We start from the raw sequence: 21,348 nt of genomic DNA on the forward strand, positions 1-21,348 counted from the left end.
CCTCCCTTTGCTTTTCTTTTTTTTTTCCTTTGGCTTCTGGCTATACAGACATTAACTCCCTGACTTGCCCTGAACGATTATAGATGATTTTAAAATACACCCTACTCTTGCGTGAGGAAATATAAAATGTAATTGACACAAAAGTGTGCAGTGGAGTATAAATATTTTCATAGCCTTCTGGGAGTAGAGCATGAGAGGAAGCTTTTGTTTAGTTCACTGGCCTGCCTAGAGGTATGTATTTATCATAAGAAAGCTGGAAATGTTTATATAATGGCCTCAGAATAACTTGACAGGCTTTCCAAGGACTGCTATCAGCTAATCCTGGTCTTTGCATCTACTTACTACTTCCTAAGTACACATGTGTGGAACCTGCACTACAATCTAAGAATGTCTTTTAATCTAGGTATTGATAGGCATATTATACAACAAAAATACAAAACTGAAATGCATAATTAAATAATTCAGTGTGTACAGTTCCAACTATAAATGTTGACATTTATATGGGTGTGAAGATGCCCTTTCAAATCACAAAGATTCCTGAAAGGTAAAAATAGATACACCCAACTTTTGTTTTCCATTATTTAAAAGCTTTGGGAGAAAATCCTAATTTCCTTTTATTATAAAAGGACAAGGAGTAGAGACATTTAAAGTGATAGCACAGATGGTTTCAGGAGAAAATTGTAGTCTTTATATATACAGTGTCATTAAAGATAGCAAGAGATGTAAGTACCTACCCTAAAAAACATTCAATTGTAAAATATAAGAAAAAGAAATGACAATATCTATAATTTGTCCAATGCCGGAGAACTGTCCTTTCCTACTAATCTGCACTTAATACAATGTCATATTGTTCTGATATTTACATTTTCCCTGGCTCAAAAGAGATCAAAGCCATTTTCATATTTCACTCACTTCCTGTTCTTTTGTTCCATTTTACTTGCTTGCTTACTAAATAAATTCAGATAACCCCTAGCACATCCCATTCTAGTGTTTAACATAAGAATATCCAAACTATTAGGCCTTAAATACTTTTTCCCTTTCCCTGCAAGTTATCTGTAAGAGATATAGAAGGTGGATAAGAGAGATTTAAAACCTAAGGACAACAATTTGCTATACTAGAAACCAAGATGTTAATAAAAAAAAAACATATTACTTCTGCTGAAGAAAAATGGTCTTAAACAAATGATAAAGAGCTTTGATAAAGAGTTTTGTAGGATGGAACTGTTTCCCAAAATATGAGATTAATATGCTCACTCTATTACTATTATAACCACAGCCTAACTGAAAAAAAAAAAGCAGTTATTCTTTCTCACATTGCAAGACATAATAAAATGAGCAATGCAAGCCAGATCTTACGATTCAATCTTGGTCTACAAATCTGATTCTGATAGAGAAATGGGACATTTTAGAAAATCTCAACCACACACTTGAGAGTAATAAAAAAAGCACTTAACCATTATTTGGTAAAGCCCACCAAATCACAAAGATTTATTCAAACCATCTAGAGCCCTTTAAAGCCATTCCTTTGTCGGTGAATTGGAGTCCTACCTTGATGGAGTCTCTGTCTATAGGCAAAACAGCAGCAACACAAGCAGAAAAAATGTGTGAAGAAAAAAAGAAAAATACTAGTTAGTTCACACAAAATCATACATTTATCAAACTTGATTTCTGCTAAATAACAGGTTGCACAGATGTTAAGTTTGCTGTAAAAGTTAATTATTAATTTAACTATTACTCTACCAGACTCACAAAGCACCGATCTACCTTTGACATTTCAGTCAGACCAAAGCTGGATATTCATATTATTTATATTCCTTATCAACTTTTCCACTTACCAAAGTGTTTATAATCATGCCTCAGCTCTGTACCACAGCATTAAAATAATTGGATGACAAATATTACAGTGTTTCCAACATCAGAGATGGGAAATTTATGCTTATGTGATAAAAATCATTTACCCAAGATTATAATTCATGGTAATGACAATGAAATAGGAGATATGAGCTTTTAATTATGAATCATACCCTTCAAATGAATGAACCACTCATGTGCTAAGTAAATTCCCACAATGGAACACTGGGAGAGACTTTATTTGCTTTTCCACACTACAAATAAAAATTATTAGTAAGCACCATTTAATTTAACATAGTCACATCAAAAAGTCTCTGCACCATCATCTACCTTAGTGGAGAGAAGAATTCAACCTAGGAACACAACCGGCCTTTAAATCTATGATTTGCATAAACAATTCTGGTGTTCTTATAGGAAGAAAGTTAATTTCATGCTTCTTTAAGACAGGGTGAGAGAGGTAGTTAAAACAAACAGATTTCACTAATTTGGGCAGCACCTTCTCTATTACTAAGACAACTGAAACTGTTTTCTTACTTGTAAGATTTTCACCCCACTGTACAGGCTGACTTGATTTATGAATAATAACTGATTATATCAAACATCAAGTGAGCCTTTATCAATAAGTCTTTCCCCAAAAGAGATTCAGTCAAAATTAGCTATTAATGCCACTCACTGTTTCAAACACAGAGCACCATGGGATTTCATTATTGATTTAGATTTTGAGAACACAGGAGGTAGTAGCAAGGGATCAAAAGCAATCCCAGGAAGCAGGGCCAGGCACCTTCAAAGAGTGCAGTATCTCTTACCAACCACTAGGATATCACTTGGCAAATGACTGCTTCAAATCATGAATTTACATTCTAGCAGACAAGCTTTGTGTACTCACTGGTAAAAATTAAATTAAGACAGGATAAACACTGGTATTCAGACCCTACCCTCAGCAGCAGGTAGGTTATATTAGGTTGACATCTCAAGAGAATCTCTCACCTCTTTGGTGATCGTTGTCATGGTGCTTCTTCTCATCTTTAATTGGAAGGTGGGACTGACCTCCCAGGGCACTGGAGAGGGCAAGAAGCCCAGCGCTGCTCCCAATGGGTGGGATGGCAGGGGGCTGAAGCCCCGAAGGATGAGGAGTCAGAGGCACTGGCAGACCATGTCCATGTGATAGATGCTGGGCCTGGAGTTGTTGCTGCTGTGAAAAATCAGACACAGATATTGAATTTGTCCCCTATATCTGCCCTTGCCTCCCTGCAAAAAAGACAGAAAGGAAGAAGAGATCATGAAGAATCCAGCACCATTAAGGCTCTTCATGTTTATCCCCTACACATATATTTTTAGAAGGGGGAGGGAGAGAGCTATATAGTTGATAAATGCTCTCTTAGATTTAGGGATTTTGCATATGCACAGTAAATAGCTTAATTTTTAAATAGTGAAATTACCTAAATAACTTTCAATAGATGAAATTCAAACAGATTTAACAAGGCATGTTATTTTTTTCTCAAAATATTTTTTTCTCCCTATGTTACATTTCTAATCAAAACATATAGTGATAACTGTTAAAGCAGTTATGTAGAACAAAAAAAGCTGAAAATTGAGAAAATTAGTGTTAAACAGTTCTCCCAGAATCACTGCACAGCATGCGGTGAGAGTTAATTTGAAAGAGAAAACCTGAATTAACAACCCAGAAAAGGAAACTGGTTGCAGCCACCGTTTTAAGCCCTTTAAGTGTCCTCAGCGGTACTTGAGCAAATTACTAAAGAAAATCTAATGTAGCAAGGCTGGGTCCTCCTGTAGGTTTGCTCAATAATGCTGAAATAATTGGGCACTCTGTGCACGTTTAGTGATGCTCGAATGAAAAGCTCGAGGCCTGCCCTTGTACTCTTCTCTTGCGGCCAACTTGGTGTTGTGACAGGTTTATTTGAGTGGGACTGTGATGCATGCACCAGTAACTGCGCTGACAAGAGTTTAAAGTCGTTTTTACCAGCACGCTGGCAACACAGAGAAAGCCCTAGAGAGCCTGGAATGGGAGTGCTTGACCTCGCTGAGGCTGCATCCAGCTCTGCTACAGGAATCTCTGTGGGCAGGCCTTGTTCCTGCTTCTGAGTGCATGTGGGGGGGTGTCAGGGTGTGGTGGGGGTGGAGAAGGAGGATCTTAAGTTAAACATATCCCTCAACAGAAATCCCTTCAACTTGAAACCCTGTTGAACAATATTCCTATGAGAATGGTATTGAGTCATTCCCAGACTAACTTTAGTGATTTCATTTTAGTTATTTCCTTTAAATAAATCACTTTTCAGGTCTAACCTATGAGAAGCAAATAGATCCTTCTATAATTTTCTTTCCAAATAAATTCCACAAAATAGCTAAAAAGAGAGATTATTTTAGTAAGAAGGATCTTGATATACCTTTTTCTTTTTTTAGAAAATACTTGTTTTAAAAGTGAACAGTTTTTTCTCCTCTCCAAATTACTTTCAATTTCTTCTTCTCTCCTTTCTACATGTCTTCCTGTTTGACTACAGCATTAATTAGTTCTTTTCTCCTATTGACTTGCACCTAATTCATGGCTCTATGCACTTAAAATACTGTCAATAAAGTAAAGTACCAGCACTTTTAAGGCAAGTTTACATATATAAAATGGAAAATCAGAGCAGTGATCCAGATATTCCATTGACCACCCCCCACCCCCCACCTTCACCCCCAAAGCAAGACTCCAAAGTTAACTGGAGAGTTCAAAATAATATATTTCATTATCTGAGTGGTCAAAATCATGTTCGTAATTCTTTACATACTGTTGTGTTAAAAAAAAAAAAAAAAAAAAAAGGCATGAACACTCAATTGTATTTTCTAAATGTGTAGAAAATAAAACCTACTAAGAAAACAATACTTTAGGGACTTTAAGTAAATATATGGCACACTCATTTCAAAATCTTGTTCAAATGAAATAGCCAGAAAATTACTCCAATTCTCCTTCTCCTTTAAACTCCCCTAATACTTCATGTATTACCAGCCAGGCACCTTAGCCACTTTCTATCTCAAAATCAGACATCAAATTGGGAAGCATTTTTTAAGAGCCTGTATATATGACTGGCTTATCTCATTTCCTAGACATTAAGCTCTGTGACAGTCTACATTTGACACAAACTCTGGCAAACTGCTAGTACCGAAACATTCATATAATATCTCATAAATAACAAAGACTACGTCTATTTTATTAGACAATTAAAAAAACACCTAGCCAAAAGCCCTTCCTTTAATGATCCAGTGCTTCACTTTTAATTCTTTTTCTCTCATTGGGCAAAAAATGAGCACTAACAGTCTCATTTTTCCATTCAACCAGGGACTGTTTTTGTTCTTGCTTTTTTTTTTTTTCCTAGCAGAGACTTTTTAAATGTAGAAAATATACCCCCAATCTGTTGCACATGCTATCCACAGTCAACCACCCCATCATATACCTAAGTTATACTTACACATGGTTCACCTGTTGGCCAAAGGCTTCTCCAAACATCCCATGTTTCTGTTATCTTACAGGGCTCCTTGACATATGCTGCCTTGTATAAGTACTGTTATTCATTTTTTTTTGTGGATAAAATATCCTGACTTTCCAACCAGATTCTAAAAGTAGGGAGACCAGCCTCTGGCGTTTTTGTAGCCCTGGCACTTATTTTAAAAAAAACCCTGATACCAATGATAACAAAATGCTTTGTTCTAACACTCCCTTGTTCCAAAAACCAAAAACAACAATAGATCCCTTTTAGCTAAAAATAAAAGTTCAAATTCCTTAGCACTCAAGACCTTTTATAAAATATGATCAGCCCAACTATTCATCCAAGGGAGCTCTTTGCCTGTAACAGTAATATATTTACTGAGGCATCTAAAACCCTAACACTTCAGCTTTACTAATATTCAACACACACACAGTTCTCTCATCTGTCTCTACAAATTTACAACCAGATCTTTTTCTATTGATTTTAAATTTCCCACAGTGCCTAGATATTTCTTGCACTTAGTAGGTATTCAAACAGATAATCAATGTTAGCACATATTTTACAATAAATTTTGGTTCTGTTTTCTTCTGAGCTAATGTCTCAATCTTCAGAATTTAAAATGAAGCCAGAAGAAATGAAGAGCAAGCTGCTTCTGCCGAAATCCTTTCATTTGGACATTAAGATAAGCAGCAGTCATACAAAATGGGCAGGATTGATATTCTAGTGGTCAAACTTCACAGTTTGGTGCCTTTATATAAAGAGTCTGCATTTATTTTTATTATTGGCCTTATAATTTAAAACCATTAATATCATAAATTATAAATGGGCTCAAACACATACACCACTAAATTTCTCCAAACGAATTAACTCAAACTATAGTCATACAGTCATATTTCAAGCTTCTAATTGGTTAAATTCCCACTAAATGTGAAGACCTTTTATTTATTTTTTTATTTCCTTTTAAAAACTTTTTCTTGAAATAACATCATATTTACAGAAAAGTTGCACAGATAGTAAGAGAGTTCCCATATACTCTTTGCTGGGCAACCTAATGTTCACATCTTACATAACCACAGAATTGATCAAAACTAAAAAATTAACTTTGGTACATTACTATTAACCAATCTACAGACTTTATTCAGATTTCCTCTGTTTCTCCAATAAAGTCAATTTTCTGTCCCTAGATTAAATCCAGGATACCACACTGCATTTAGAGAGGTATTAATTTTTCACTTGTTATTGCACCCACATTATAAAGTCCTTTCAAAGATCTTATGAATGGCAACAACCTAATTACAGGCATACTGTTTAACACAACAAGCCTTGAACTTAGGAGAGCCAAAAATTAGAGAGGATATGTTATGTAGACTGCTGGGCTGGCTATCAGAAAGTATTTTAGAAGTCATCCACTATATATACAAAAAAGCATCCTGAAAAGAAGCAATTTTTATCAACATAATTAACAGCACCGAATTACATATGTGAATGTGGTTAAAAGGAGAAATGGTAGGTTGTAAATATCTTACTAGAATAAAAACTAAACAGAAAAAATAAGCATAGGACTGTACAACACAGTGAACCCTACTGTAAACAATGGACTATAGTTAACAGTACAATCATAAAAATGTTCTTTCATGAACTGTAATAAATGTACCACACTAATGCAAGATGTTAATAATAGGGTGGCATATGGGAACTCAGTATGTTATGCATGATTTTCTGTAAACCTTTAACTTCTCTAATAAAAATAAAATAAAACAACGTATAAAACTGAAGATAAAAGTGGGATTAAATAAGTTATCAAGAGGTATATGAAAAAAAAAGCCAGATATATTGAAATATTACAGATTTTTAAATGTTCAAATCAATGTAACACACCACTTTCTGTATTTACGGTTCATTTTTAAGCTTCTTTGTAAGTTTTCACCTTAAAGGAATCTGGTAAGATTAGGGTGGCAGATGTATTTATAATTTATTACCACTCCCGATTAGTCAATAAAACAAATCATTAGAGGTCTTCTTTAAAAAAAAAAAAAAAAAAAAAAAAAGCAGTAAGTTATCAAGAGCTAAACTTAACTTCACCCTTTCCTCCATTAATAAAATAAAAAAAAAAATTAAATTCATCAAGTGTCAAAACTTCAATTAAAAAAAAAAAAAATCCCTTCTTAACCACAGAACAAATTCAAAGCAGGTTCCCTGGAAACGGAGTCAGGTTACTTGGGCTATTGCACAAGGAGGTTGGAACAGTATAATCAAATGCACTACCCCACAAGACAGTGAAAGCTTGCTGAGCTTGCTTTAACACTTTAACATGGTCCTCTAATCTCTGACCCATCTGTGTTAATCACCGAGCAAATGACCTGCAAAGGTTTACTACTTTATCCTTTATTCACATTAAGAAACATAAAACCTCTTGCTTTGTAAGATGAAGGAAGGGAAACGTACATTAAGAATACAGAGTTCAACAATAGTTTGTTACTAAAATAATTTAAGACAAATCACTACTAGTAACATAAGCTAATAAAGCCAAAGAATCAAAGAGGAAGGGCATAGATTTAGACTGAAATACCAAATTAAACAACATTAAAATAAACGCACTCTTATGTAACCATAAGCAGAAAAACCTACTAAGGAAAATAGGCATCATGGAAAATTTCTTCTCATTGAGCTTTTTAAGGCCATTACAATTTTCGGGTGCCTTGTCTCACTAAAAACAAAACAAACAAAAACTCTTATCCCAAACCACAAAACAAAACTCTTTTTCCTGTCCCCTTGATGGGCCATGGGCCATTCAAGAGAATAAATATTAAAATGGAGTGAACTTTAAAACTTAGGCCAGAAAGTTCTCCATTATGGTAATTAATTTTTGGTAATTAATAATTACCAAAAGAGCCAGTAATTATTTCTGAAAACACACAACAATGAAGTAGAAGACCCAATTTCAATTTTGCTAACATTTTACCATATTTTCTGTAATAGTTACTTCTTTCAGTTTCAAATTTGGAAGGTAAGGCAGAACTTCAGCTGAAGAATCAAGTTCACAGGAAAAGTCTTTTGAAATGCTGCTTTTCTATCAGCAAAAAGAGGAATTCTTTCTAAGTGAGGGTCCCAGATCTCTTGATCATGGGGGCCTGATTGTACCCATGACAGCGAAGGTGGGTGCTTACAGATCCTTCAGTTCCCACATGCCCCTAGGAATTCTGAACTTCTCAAATTGGAAGCAAAGCAAAGGTATTTCTGTTTACCACCTCTTGTCTCTATTATGCTCTAAAAGCAGAATAACACTCAAAAAAAGATGCATCTTTCTCAGAAGCAAGGACATCCCTGCAGCATGCAGCACACTTATTGCACAGATCTTGGTTTCTAAAAATAGTTTAAGGTGAACTTGGTACACGGTGGGACAGAAAGCCAGAAAGCTATCCAGACTGATGGAAACCCGTTAAAGGATAAAGAGCCAGCTTGAAGAGGTTCCCAATGGCAAAACTTCAGACAACTGAAGCATCATAAAGAATAATGACTAACAGATTATAACACATTTTAAAAAGTTACCAACATCAGTGTTCATTGCAGCATTATTCCCAAGAACTGAAGTCCATGTGGAAACATCCCAAATGTCCTTCAACAGATGAATGGATAAACAAAATGCAGTATTAGCCATAAAGTGGAATACTACCCAGCCATATAAAGGAATGAGGTTCTGACACATGCTACAACATGGATGAACCTTGAAAACATTATTCTAAATGAAATAAATAAGCCAGACACAAAAAGAATATTGTACGATTCCACTTACATGAAATATTTACAATAAGTAAATTCACAGAGATAAAAAAGTAGATTAGATGGGGGAGGGGAAAGGGGGAATTACTGCCTAATAAAGCGCTTTTGTTTTGAGTGATGAAAACCTTTTAGTAATGGAAGATGGTGGTAGTAGCACAACACTGTAAAAAGATAATTAATACCACTGAAAACTGTACATTTAAAAATAGTTAAAATGGCAAATTTTATGTACATTTCCAGGACTGGAGTTCTTGGTACTACAAGAAAACAGGTGGAGCTGTGGGGCATTCTGAGGTCAGGAACTAGAGAATAACTCCCAGATCAATGCCAGCTCTCAAACTCAGGGCTGGCTCCTAAGCCCACAACCATCTGCCAGCTGGCCAAGATGGGTGTCATTGAGATATGAGCCTTGATCCAATGAGGAAACAGCATTCTAGGAGAGAACAAGGGAGGGTCCAGCAGACCCTGAGAGGAGATAGGAAAGAGGAAGACATGCAGACTCTGAAATGGAGTGGGAAGCACAGGGGGAGGGGGCTCAGGTCTTGGCTGGTTTCTGACTCCTTGGATTGTGAAGAAGCCTTGCAGTCTTGAACACTTCTGCTGACCTGTTTCTTGTCTGTGAGTGCTGAAGCTCTTAGATGACACTCTGGGAAGCATCATAATGAAGTAGTGGAGGGTATGAGCTCAGACATCAGAGCCACCCAGGCTGGAATCCTTACCAACTATGTGACTGAGAGCCAGTCACTTAATCTATCTGAGCCTCAGTTTCTTTGTGTATAAAGTGGGAACAGTTATAAAATATAACTCCAAAGGTTACTGAGAGAACTATATGAAATCATGCATGTAAAGCCCTTAGCACAATGCTTGGCAAATAATAAACACCCAATAAACAGTAGCTGCTATTGTTGGAGGGGGAAAAAAGTATCCAGAAAAGCTCTTTACAGAATAATATTCAGTTAAAAAGAAAGACAAAATGAAAAAAATCAATACTTCACCACTCCAGTGTATTAACTGATTCAGGAGAAGCTCATCAATAGATGCTAAACCACTGGGTAATATGTTGTTGGAAAACAGGTTATTCGTAGTCTCAAATTATTTCTCCACAGATTAATTTCAAAAGGGAACAAAATACCTTTAAAATGGGGAGATCTGGAAGTCACTATCCTAACCAAGCAGTCAAACCTAGCTTCACTGATCACATGATACAATTGGAAATACATAACATCACCTAGGTAGCATTCTTACTAAAAATTAACCTCAATCTAAACTGAAGAAAACAAATCAGAAAATCAGACAAATCCAGATGGTGTCACATTCTATAAGACTGGCCTGGAATCATCAAAATGCCAAAACATCACCAGAGCAAATGGTTTGGGGATTCTTCTAGATTAAAGAAGATTAAAAAAACATGAAAACAAAGACCAAGTTTGAATGTGGATACTGTATTAGGGGAAAATGCTGTGAGAAAAAAAGTGCTACCAAGGATATTTCGTGGACGACTGGAGAAATGTGGTTATGGAAATGTTAATGGCTTCTATGGAAAAACGCCCTTGTTCACAGATAATGCAAGCCGAAGTATTATGGGGTGAAGGGTCATCATGACTGCCTTTCACTTGCACAGCTCAGTACACACACACACACACACACACACAAACACGTGTGTGTACACATATACACATACAACAAAAGTGGCGATATGTTATACTGTGTTTGTTTTACTTATTGTTTCCACTTCCCTGTAGCTATGGAGAGGGGGAAAAAGAAAAAAAGATGTGCCTTTCCTGACTAACAATGGAAGGTCTTGCTTTTAATAAATATCTTATGCAAATTCTAAAGGTTAAGCGAATATACAGAAAGAAGAATAAAAAGAACAAAGGAGGAGCCCCTTTTCAACCTACGCCTATCTGTAAGTCATTCCTGATGATTTGAAACCCAAGACTTACTGTAGGGAAAAAGACCTGCATTTAAAACAATCCAAGAAAAATCATCACTGAAAGGATGTTTCTCATGTATATGAGATATGTTTCTCAAGGATATGTTTCACATTATTTCTGCGGTCCTCAGGATCTCTGAACTGGTCTTTAAAAGACAGCTGATCCTCTGAGTTCCAAGGGTTCCACTGTCATAATCTGCAGTTTAAGTCACGAAGTAGTAACAGTAAGAAAAGGTTTAAAAAAAAAAAAACAATCCTGCTTATTTTCTTAACTCAACACATAGTGATCCTGTTAGAATTTTCTCTGGATTCGTCCACAGTTTACTAAGAAATGTATTTCTAAGCAAAAAATAATGGAAATGAAATTTTCTGGCAGCCTGTTTAAGCTATTTAAGGAAATTTTTAGAGACTTTAACACATTTATTATCTTACTCAAAAAAATGCTTCTATTTTCTGAGCTGTAGTCATTAAAGTCACCAAACTAAGGGACTGTGCTCAGAAAAGGTTTTAGTTACTTCAGAGTACTTTAAAAGAGTTAATCTGCATTTAAAAAAAGCATACTTTACTTTAAATTATTTAGTAACACTGCATTTGATCCTAGAACTTTAGAAGAACAAACCTCAGGTGACACCTAGGAGTTGTTTTCAAATATTCTGACCACAACTTGTGCGTATGTGTGCGCATATTGTGTATTGGCATAGAAAACATACAAAGGAAACAAAACTTTATGAAACCATACCAAACCCTACTATGTGCAATACCTATTGGAATTTTCTGTTATGTTCTATTTCTTTATGGAAAAATGCTGACTATGCCCACTAAATTGATTTTGTGACATACTGAGATCTATGACCCGCAATTTGAAAAACGTGGATCCAGGCCAACACCCACATGCCCAAGGTGAAAATCAGTAGCCGACAGTATCACCATCAAGACTGTAGTATAAGACCTTGTCACCCAGTGCAGTGATTTACACATTGCCTGATCAGGGCCCTTTCTCAACCAGGGAGGTTTTATTATAAGAGCTAAGCAATTGTTCAATTCCTTCATAAGAAATAAATGGAAGCAGACCTTCTGAGGAAGTGACCTTTGAACTGAGACCTGAAGGATGAGAATGAGAGAGCCTCGCAGAGTATAGTGGAAAAAGATAATAAGAGGCAAGGGGAAAGCAGCTGCAAAAGCTAAAGAACAGGAAAGGAGCTTGCTGTGATCGATGAAGAAAAAGGAAGTCTGGTACCCAGTGAGCAAGGGGGAAGTGGTGGAATATGAATACGATGGAAACCAGATCTCGCACAGTAAGGGATTTAGACTTTTACTTAAGAATTATCAGAGTTTTAGGCTGTGGTGAACTTTCTGTTGTTTTGTGTTTTTTTAAAAGCTGAACTTATAATAGCTCTTTAATGGTATAATATGGATCACAATTCTTTTTTGGTGATATATGTTGCAAATTTCTTTTCCCAGTTTCTGGCTTGTCTTTTCAATTTCTTTAAGGTATCTTTTGATGAACAGAAGTTCTTAATTTTAAATACATCAATCTCTTCCTTCTGGCTTGAGTTTTGTGTGACCTATTTAAGGTACACCAAGATAAAAAAAAGGTGCTCTCCTGGGTTTTGTTTGGTTTTGCTGAAAGTTTTAAAGTTCTTTCTTTTTATACTTCTGGAAGTGAATTCTGCATATGATGAGATCTATGGATCCCATTTCATTTTTTTTCACAACAATAACCAACTGTCTGACTAGCAATATTTACTAGTCCCCTTTTTCCCTTCTACTCTGTTTGATCTCTATGACCTTACAGGTGGGTCTATTTCTGAGTATTTTATCCCATTTGCCTACTATTATAGACTACGTATTTTAAGCTAAAGTGCAATATAATTTAAAAAATTTTTAAGACCCAAATGCTAAGTAGAGACTGGATCTAAGAACGGCAAAGATGACAAGAGGGAGACAGGACAGGAGGTGATGCCAGGGTACCACGATATGCCACTCCCCCATCATAAGACAGCTACCACAGCTCCAAGCACTCCATCATAACCTCACACAACCACATTCAAAGGCAGAAAGAGGACTATACTCTCTGCATGTGCCTTTCTGGTAAGGAGCAAAAGACATCTTTTATCTCACTCACCTGGACAGGTCACAAGGCCACGGTCCAACTGTAAGGGAAGCTGTGGAAACCTCCACAGTAGAAGGTCTGCAAGGAAGAACCAACAAATCTGCCTCGACACCCATCTTTGCTCATAGGCCATTTTGAGGCTACTAGCTGAAAGAAACCCAAAAACCACCTCTGAGCTTTCAAATCCAAGTACAAAGCAGCTGAAACTGTTTTTTCCCCTCAACAGCTGCTTCTCCCAGATATTAACTTGTGCAGTGCTGTGTCTACAAATTGCTTTGAGTCAACCCAGAAATACCTTGGGGAAATAAGAAATATAACATGACTGCCACTTTGCTCTGGACCACGGTGGCACTGCCCCTGGTCATCACACAAGACAATCTGGGCCAAAATAAAGTCTTCCATTTTTTACGAATCTACCAAGAAAAGGAGAGGGAATATCATGAGGTACAGATACCATGGAACTGCCTTAAGAAGGGTTCAAGAATATGCCATTTTAAGTTTTTGTTATAAGGTTTACATCATTGTTAAAGTACATGTGCCAATTTGGATGTATTATGTCCCCCCAAATGCCATGTTCTTTAACGCAATCTTGCAGGGGCAGATGTATTAGTGTTGATTAGGTTGGAATCCTTTGATTGTTTCCATGGAGATGTGATTCAATCAACTGTGAGTGAAATGTTTGATTGGATTATTTCCATTGAGATGAGGACCCTGCTCATTCAGAGTGAGTCTTGATTTAATCACTGGAGTCCTATAAAAGAGCTCACAAACAGAAGGACCTCAGAGCAGCTGACAGCGACATTTTGGAGAGCAGTTGAGAGAGGCATTTTGAAGATAGCCATTGAAAGCAGACTTTAACCGATGCTTGGAAATGCTAGCCCAGAGTTTGCTCCAGAGAAGCTAAGAGAGAACAAAACACCCCAAGAGCAACACTTTGAAGAACACAACCTAGCAGGCACCAGCCACATGCCTTTCCAACTAACAGAGGTTTTCCGGACACCACTGGCCTTCCTTCGGTGAAGGTATACTCATGTTGATGCCTTAATGTGGACATTTTCATGGCCTTCAGACTGTGAATTTGTACCAAATAAACCCCCTTTATAAAAGCCAATCCATTTCTGGTATTTTGTAAAACAGCAGCATTAGCAAACCAGAACAGTATGCAGTATTACTATAGTCCATGAAATAGTTGTTATTAGCCAGCAAGAAAGACAAAATTATCTTAAGATGGGGAAATGGAAGTAGAGAAATAGTACACAGTTTATTATAAAGTAACCACTATTATTTCAAAAACAGAACTCTCCAGAACATATCCTCAATCTCTGTGAGGTCAAACTTATTATGTCCACTCTGATTGGTTGCTAGCCTGGGGTGGCACTTAGTTCTCCTATCAGCCATTCTCCTGTCCTCACCCATTGCTGCCCATAATTAGTTCACACTCACCTTTGTGTTCACTGGGTAACTGCTACCCTAATCTGCCTCCCTTGGTGCTTAGTTCATAACCTGATAAAAACACAAATCATCCATCTACAGATCTACTTCTCCCATGAAACTGTGAGCACTAAAGAAGCAGGGACCAGTTCTTACTTATCACTGTGTCCCAGAATCTTTACAGAGTGCTTGATATGTAGAGGAAACTTAAAAAAAAAGGATACCAAAAGAATATCATTTACTTGCCTGTATTTTCTTTTGATATGACTATATGAAGGCAGCTGCTGGCTCCAATTAATTCTTAATATAAACACCATCCCAAGCAATAGCAGTCATTACCAGTAATTCCCAGCTAAAGCTTAAATAGATAATGTGGCTAACTTATTTTCTGTAATACCTACAGTGATATAACAAATGTAGCTGTTCTAACAAACCTGTGAATAGCTCCAAATTAAGAAAACTTCCCCCTAATCCTGGATGATATTTAGAACCAAATTAAGAATAAACCCCTGCTTTCCAGGGTTCTTCAACTACCATGCAGCAATGTTTCCAGATACTGCTATAGACAATTTCTGTCTACATGTATTCCACAAAATATTTTACCATTCGTATCAGAATTTTGCACAATCTTATTCCCATAAGGCACAGGCTCACATTTTTTACATCATGGGAACCTGTCAGTCTGACAACCATAAATTCTCTACTCCAAAAAGTGTACATAGTCCTCCCCATGTCCCCCACCACACACAACTGTGCGAAATATTTCAGGGGGCTAACGAACAGCCGATGCTCAAACATAAAACTAGCAGGTCCAAAGACCTAGGTTTAAAAACACCTGCCTTGGTAGTGATGTTTATGAAAACTTTTGATTCTTACATATAGTAGTAAGTTACAACAGTCAGGAAGAAATATGAGTTAAGAGTATGCAGCTGATCTCTGGAATTACTGCAACTAAGACAACTTAGCTCAACCAATAAGTGTGTGCATCAGGCACATTCGACGCCCACTTTCCGTCCAATGCTCTACTCTGGACACTAGACACTGTACAATCCTTTTAGTGGATCTCAGTATAAAGAGAATATTGATCCTGGTATAAAGGAAAGAAGCACACAGAGTCCAGGAAACAAACAAACAAAAAAAGGGATGAGTATAGCCTAATGGTCACATATGTGAGCTCTGAAAGTCAGATAGTCTGTTTGGATCCCAGCTCTGCCACCTCCTCCCTGTGTGGCCTTCAGAAACATACTTTCCCTTTCAGGGACTTGGTTTCATTATTTGAAAGCTGGGACAAAATAGTACCTTCCACATGGGGTTGAATGACGATTAAACAAAATAATGCATGCAATGCTTAGCACAGCATCCGATAACAAAGCAAAGACTCGATAAAAATTTGCTTCGTTAATCACTCTTGTAGAGAGAATACAAGCCTAGGGATATGAAAAATCTAGAGAAATAACTGACATAAAAAGACACTAACTTTAAAATTAAAATTCCATCATACTCAAAACAGAGTTGTACAATATTAGAACTAGAGAGTACTTTAGTGGCTATCAATATCAAGGGTGCTTTTTACAGATGAGCGAAGTTTTAAGTGAAATTCTTGTGATCATACTCTCAGTGACAGGATTATGTATTTTCTACTAGTCCATGCTTCTGCTCAATCATGGCTCAAAACTGTAGGGGGAAAAGTCCAAAGAAGGGTCCAAAATATAGCATTTGTTCATTTAACAAATATTTAATGAACAAATATTTATTAAGTATTATAAACAAATTACTGAAAATTAACTGAATAGTTACTAAATATTTATTGTACAAATAATTATTGAAAATTATGAACTAGATACTGTCCTAGGCACAGTGGCAATAAAAGTGTACATGAAATAGCTGCTCTCCTGCTAGTGAAAGGAAGTAACAAACATGCTAACAAATAACTGATAAGTGCCACGAAGAAAATGAAACAAGTTTAATGGGTCAGAAAATGAATTGGGTGGAGGAGCTACTATGAACAGGGCTGCAAGCCAGGGAAGTCCTTTCTCAGGAGATAACATCTGAGGCTGACTTTAAAGAGGAGCCTGAGAAAGACCATGCCACAACCTGCAGGAAGGGCACTCCAGCCAGCAGAAGGGCTGGTACGCAAACCCTCAGCCAAGAATATGCTTGAGGAGATCCAGGAACAGAAGAAAGAAGGCCAATGTGGTTGAAGGCCAATTAAATGAGGTGAGTGGTATAGGAAGTCAGAGAGGCAGGTGAAGGGTCAGCTCACAGAGAATCTTATGGGCCATGGTTAGAAATTTAGACTTTATTCTAAGAGAAATCGGCAGCTATCAGAGGGTTTAAGGCGGGGAACAACAAGATCCAATTTATACTGTAGAAAAAGATCACCCTGGCTGTTGTGTACGGAATGAAATATAGAGAGACAAATGCAGAAATAAGAGCCTGTTAGGAGGAGGCTGCAGGAGACTAGGTGAGAGAGGATCGATGTGCCTTGGACCAGGGGTAGATGGAAGATGCAGACAACCTTGAAGGAACAGTTTGGATGCAGAATGGACACTATTTTTAATCAGGAGAGAAAGTTTACATACTGAGCTTGGATTCTTTCCCTTCACCAGTCAGCCGATCTCTAAGTTACTGATAGCAAGGACCTGAGATTCTGAAGAGTACTGGAAAGACGGAAAGCAAGAACAGGAAATAATAAACACAAAAAGCAATGAGGAGTATCAATAGCGAAAGCTAAAGTAATCGAGACAGTATGGCATTGGCGCAGGATAGACACAATGTTAAAAGAACAGAAAGGAGTCCAGAAACATGCCCACACACATTTTTGACAACAGTGCAAAGGCAGTTCAAAGGAAGAAGGATAATTTTTTCAAGAAATGGTGCTAGAACTGTTGGACTGGATGCCCTTCATTAAAAAAAAAAAAAAAAAAAAAAAAAGGAATCTTGACCCGCATCTCACAACATAAAATTTAACTCAAACTGGATCATAGACCAAAACATAAAACTTCTACAAGAAAATCTAGGAGAAAATCTTTGTGGTTTTAGGTTAAGCAAAAATTACTTAGAGGCAACACCAAAAGAAAAATTCACAAAGTAAAAATTTCATAAATTAGACTTTATTAAAATTATAAACGTCTGCTCTTCAAAAGGCACTTTAGTAAAGGAAAAGATAAACTACAGACTTGGAGAAAATATTTTCAAAATACATAAAGGATTTATATCCGGAATATTAAAGAGCTCTCAAAAGTCAATTTAAAACAAAAATAGCTGACTCTAGGGGGGAAAAATGAGCCAAAGACTTAAGCAGACAATTAACAGAAGATATATGGATGGCAAATAAGCATATAAAAAGATGCTCAATATCATTCGTTGTTAGAGAAATGCTAACTAAAACCACAATGAGTACCACTATACACCTCTTGGCTAAGGAAAACAAAACAAAAAAGCTACAATTCCAAAGGCTGATGAGGATACAGAGCAATACAATGGGTCTCTCAGACCCTACTAAGGGGACTGCAAAACAGGACAGTCACTTTGGAAAACAGCTTGGCAGTTACTTAGGAAGGTAAACAAACTTGTACGTGGATATTTATATAGTGGCTTTATTCACATTTGCCCAAAAGTGGAAACAACTCAAAATTCTTCCAAGTGTGAATGGTTAAACAAACTGGTATATCCACATAACGGAACATTATTCAACACTAAAATGGAACTAACTACTGATACACATAACCACACAGACAGGCCAATCTCAAATGCATTATGCCAAATGAAAGAAGCAAGACCTGACAGGCTATGTACTAAACGGTTCCATTTACATTCTTGAAAAGGCACACTTTGGGAGAAAAAACTTTATCAGTGATTCCAAGGGCTGGAGTAGGCAAAGGAACTGATTACAAAGGTGAACAGGGGACTTTTGGAGGTTGAGAGAACTATTAAGTATCTCAACTGTGGAAGCAGTTAAATGACTGTGTGTGTTTGTCAAAACTCATAGACCTGTACACTAAAAAAGGTGAATTACACTTTATGCAAATTATACCTCAGTAAATCTGACTTAAAAAAAGAGAAATCGAAAATATTAATAATGAATTTCTGATCCCAAACTCTGTATTAATCTGCAAATATAAAAAAGATACAAATTTGCAAATGTACGCAGCCTCATTTTTACGTTTCTTATGATCCATCTCCTTATCCTCCAAAGCTAAAGTTTTACTGAAATTAAAGGAAGTTTTAATTACAAGTTGATTATCTATAGTAAAACATAAAACCAAAAAGCTTACAACTTCCAAAACCTTAATGAGATGACTTAAATGTAATCTGAGGATCATTTGAGAATATATGAAAAAAAGAGACATTCAAAATGAAAATAAAATGTTCCTCTTTACAGGATTTGCTAAAGGTCCTCAAATATTGGCTGAATGAATGAATGAGTAGATGTAATCATTAAATCATTCTGAAAGTTCACCAAAAAATTCTAACCTTTTCAAAAAGGCCCTTATGGACACTGAGACCATGTATGCAGTTATAGATAGATTTCTTAGGGAGCTTTGAAGAAGAGGACACACAATTATCCTTAAAACTTCACCAACATGCTAGGCAGTCATGGGCCCTCAGTCACCTTTAGCTGCCTATCTAGGGATGAGCCTGCCTCTCTTAAGGCCTACGCTTCCCTCCTGCCTTCCAGTTCTGAGGGACACAAAGCAGGCTGGGCCAACAAGGAAAAAGGTCTCTGTCTAACTTGGAATTGGTGATGATGCTTGTAGAAACAGTACTTAGCAGAAGTCGTAAGAGAATTAGAAAAGGGGAGGCAAAATGAAAAAACAAAAGCAATACCATAAAAAGGGATGCCCATCTACAAACTTGCATGGTGCCTTGAAGGAAACCGGCTTTTCTGTATGACAGTTTCACCCTCATTCCTGCACAGGACCAACTTGCTGTACCCCTGTACTAATGAAATGCACAGTCAAGGATTTAGGAAATCTCTCAGCAGAAGCCTGAAGGCTGCCAAATGTACCCACCCAGACATGTTCTGCAACTCTTAAAACATTGTGTGGTGAACTCGATCCTAAGCAATGGAAATGCACTGATGGGGGGAAGGGTGAAAAGAGGGATCTTCTGCGAACAGAAAAGAAAAACAGTAGCACTTCAGGTTAGCACCAGTTAAAAAACTAAACCTTTGACTGACTAGCTTCTAGAATTTTTTTCTAGAGAAATTTGTAATAGAAATTAACTAGGTGAGCATCACAAGCACATTAGAAATCCTGTTCCTTACCTAGGGTTTTTGGGAGCCCTAAAGCAAAGGCAGGGTTGAAAAAGTTACTTAAATACATGAGAATCCTTGTTATAAGAGAAGGGAAATTACTGCCTCTTAGAGCCTCATCAAATTGTAGCAGAAAGATTTGATTATGACTAAATCATTCAATAATGAAGTCCCCTTCTCCACTGTAAATGAACCAGTTTATATTAAAAAAAGGGGGGGAGTGCGGGGGGGGGCAAGGGGTAGGCATGTCAAATAACAAAGAGGTATGCACAGACTTAAAATGTAAAATTGCTTTGGCTTAGGTGAAATCATAGCTTTATCATACTTAATGAGAGCAGGTGAGCCAATTTAGAAAGCCAGAATACATCTTAAAGCCAGCCTTTTCCCCTCAACCCCTATCTCCAGCAAACTATCTGCATGTATCCAATGGCCAACACATTCTATAAAGCCTTTAAGCTCCAAGCACACTGATCAGTGACATGAGTAACAATAATCTCTGATAAATACACGAATCTATTTTACAGCTCATTCAAAAATTTATTCCATATAACATACATTTAGAAAATACCAATACTAATAAGTAGGGAGAAGCAAAGCAAGAGAGGGTATAAGTTTACTAAAAAGTCTTTGCCTTAAAAAAATTAAAAAGGCAGGGTTTATTTTTTTAAGGGGGTTTTATTCACAAAAGTCACATCAGAAAACAAACTAAACCAAAAAAAAAAAAAAAAAACAAAAAAAAAACCCCGTGATTCTAACATGTAGTGAGTCTGACTGCCTACCTGCATGGCAAAACCTCCTTAAAGAGCCTGAAGCCTATGAAATCAAATCCTTTGTGTCTACTTCCTGGAAAAGAAGAGCCTGGGACAGGACTGGCCTGTAGTTAGTTAACTTGGAGAGTGATCCTGGAACAGGAGTGGGGGGCAGAAGAAGAGGAGTGGGGGAAGGAGGGAAAATCAAAACAAAGATGTGCTTGGTGCTGGATCCTGCTGGCACCCTAGGAGGAATCGTGTACAAGGATCTCAAAACTGTCCATCTAAGAAACTGGAGAGGGGAGCATTCCACAGACTCCCTTCTCCAGTGGATCCAGAATTACTCCATGGGGCAGTAACTCCCTCACCCTTCCAGGCTATGCATTTATGAGTGAAGGGTGGAGTCTCACAAAGGCCCAAGGAAGCCCTGGGGGGGAGGCAAGAGCTACACAGTTTAGTTGAAAGGAGGTGCTGTCAAGCTATGAGAAACAAGGTATAGAGGCAATGGGCTGGGGAAAGGCAGACCAAGGAGTGTGAGTGGGCCCGAGACAGCACTGTGGGGATATCAGTGCCCCAAAAAGTGTAACAGAATTAAAACGGGTACAGCAGAAGTACTGCAAAATTAATGATACCTTTTGGAAAGCCCTTTATCTAAAAATGCTGAAAAAGTGGAAGTATGGCTCTTGGATGTTTAAGATCTTTGCTTTTATTTAAAAAGTGAAGCATTTTTTATTTTGTTTCAAGTTTTA

At 37.1% G+C, this 21,348-nt stretch overlaps 1 protein-coding gene across 4 annotated transcripts in view; it reads right to left on the reverse strand.

The window, feature by feature from the left end:
* Positions 1 to 21,348, reverse strand: part of TLE4 (TLE family member 4, transcriptional corepressor) — a 138,396-nt gene that overhangs the window by 63,707 nt on the left and 53,341 nt on the right. For 2 of the 4 annotated variants that reach the window (XM_037798699.1, XM_037798701.1), the window contains 2 exons: positions 2,839 to 3,043; positions 1,549 to 1,565 (listed from right to left, as the gene is read on the reverse strand). In XM_037798699.1, the coding sequence (XP_037654627.1) occupies positions 1,549 to 1,565; positions 2,839 to 3,043 (222 nt within the window). The remainder of the gene's footprint in view (positions 1 to 1,548; positions 1,566 to 2,838; positions 3,044 to 21,348) is intronic. The other 2 variants (XM_037798702.1, XM_037798700.1) reach the window with 1 other exon arrangement.

Source organism: Choloepus didactylus, chromosome 10 (genome assembly GCF_015220235.1).
Source record: "Choloepus didactylus isolate mChoDid1 chromosome 10, mChoDid1.pri, whole genome shotgun sequence".
NCBI lineage: Eukaryota > Metazoa > Chordata > Mammalia > Pilosa > Megalonychidae > Choloepus > Choloepus didactylus.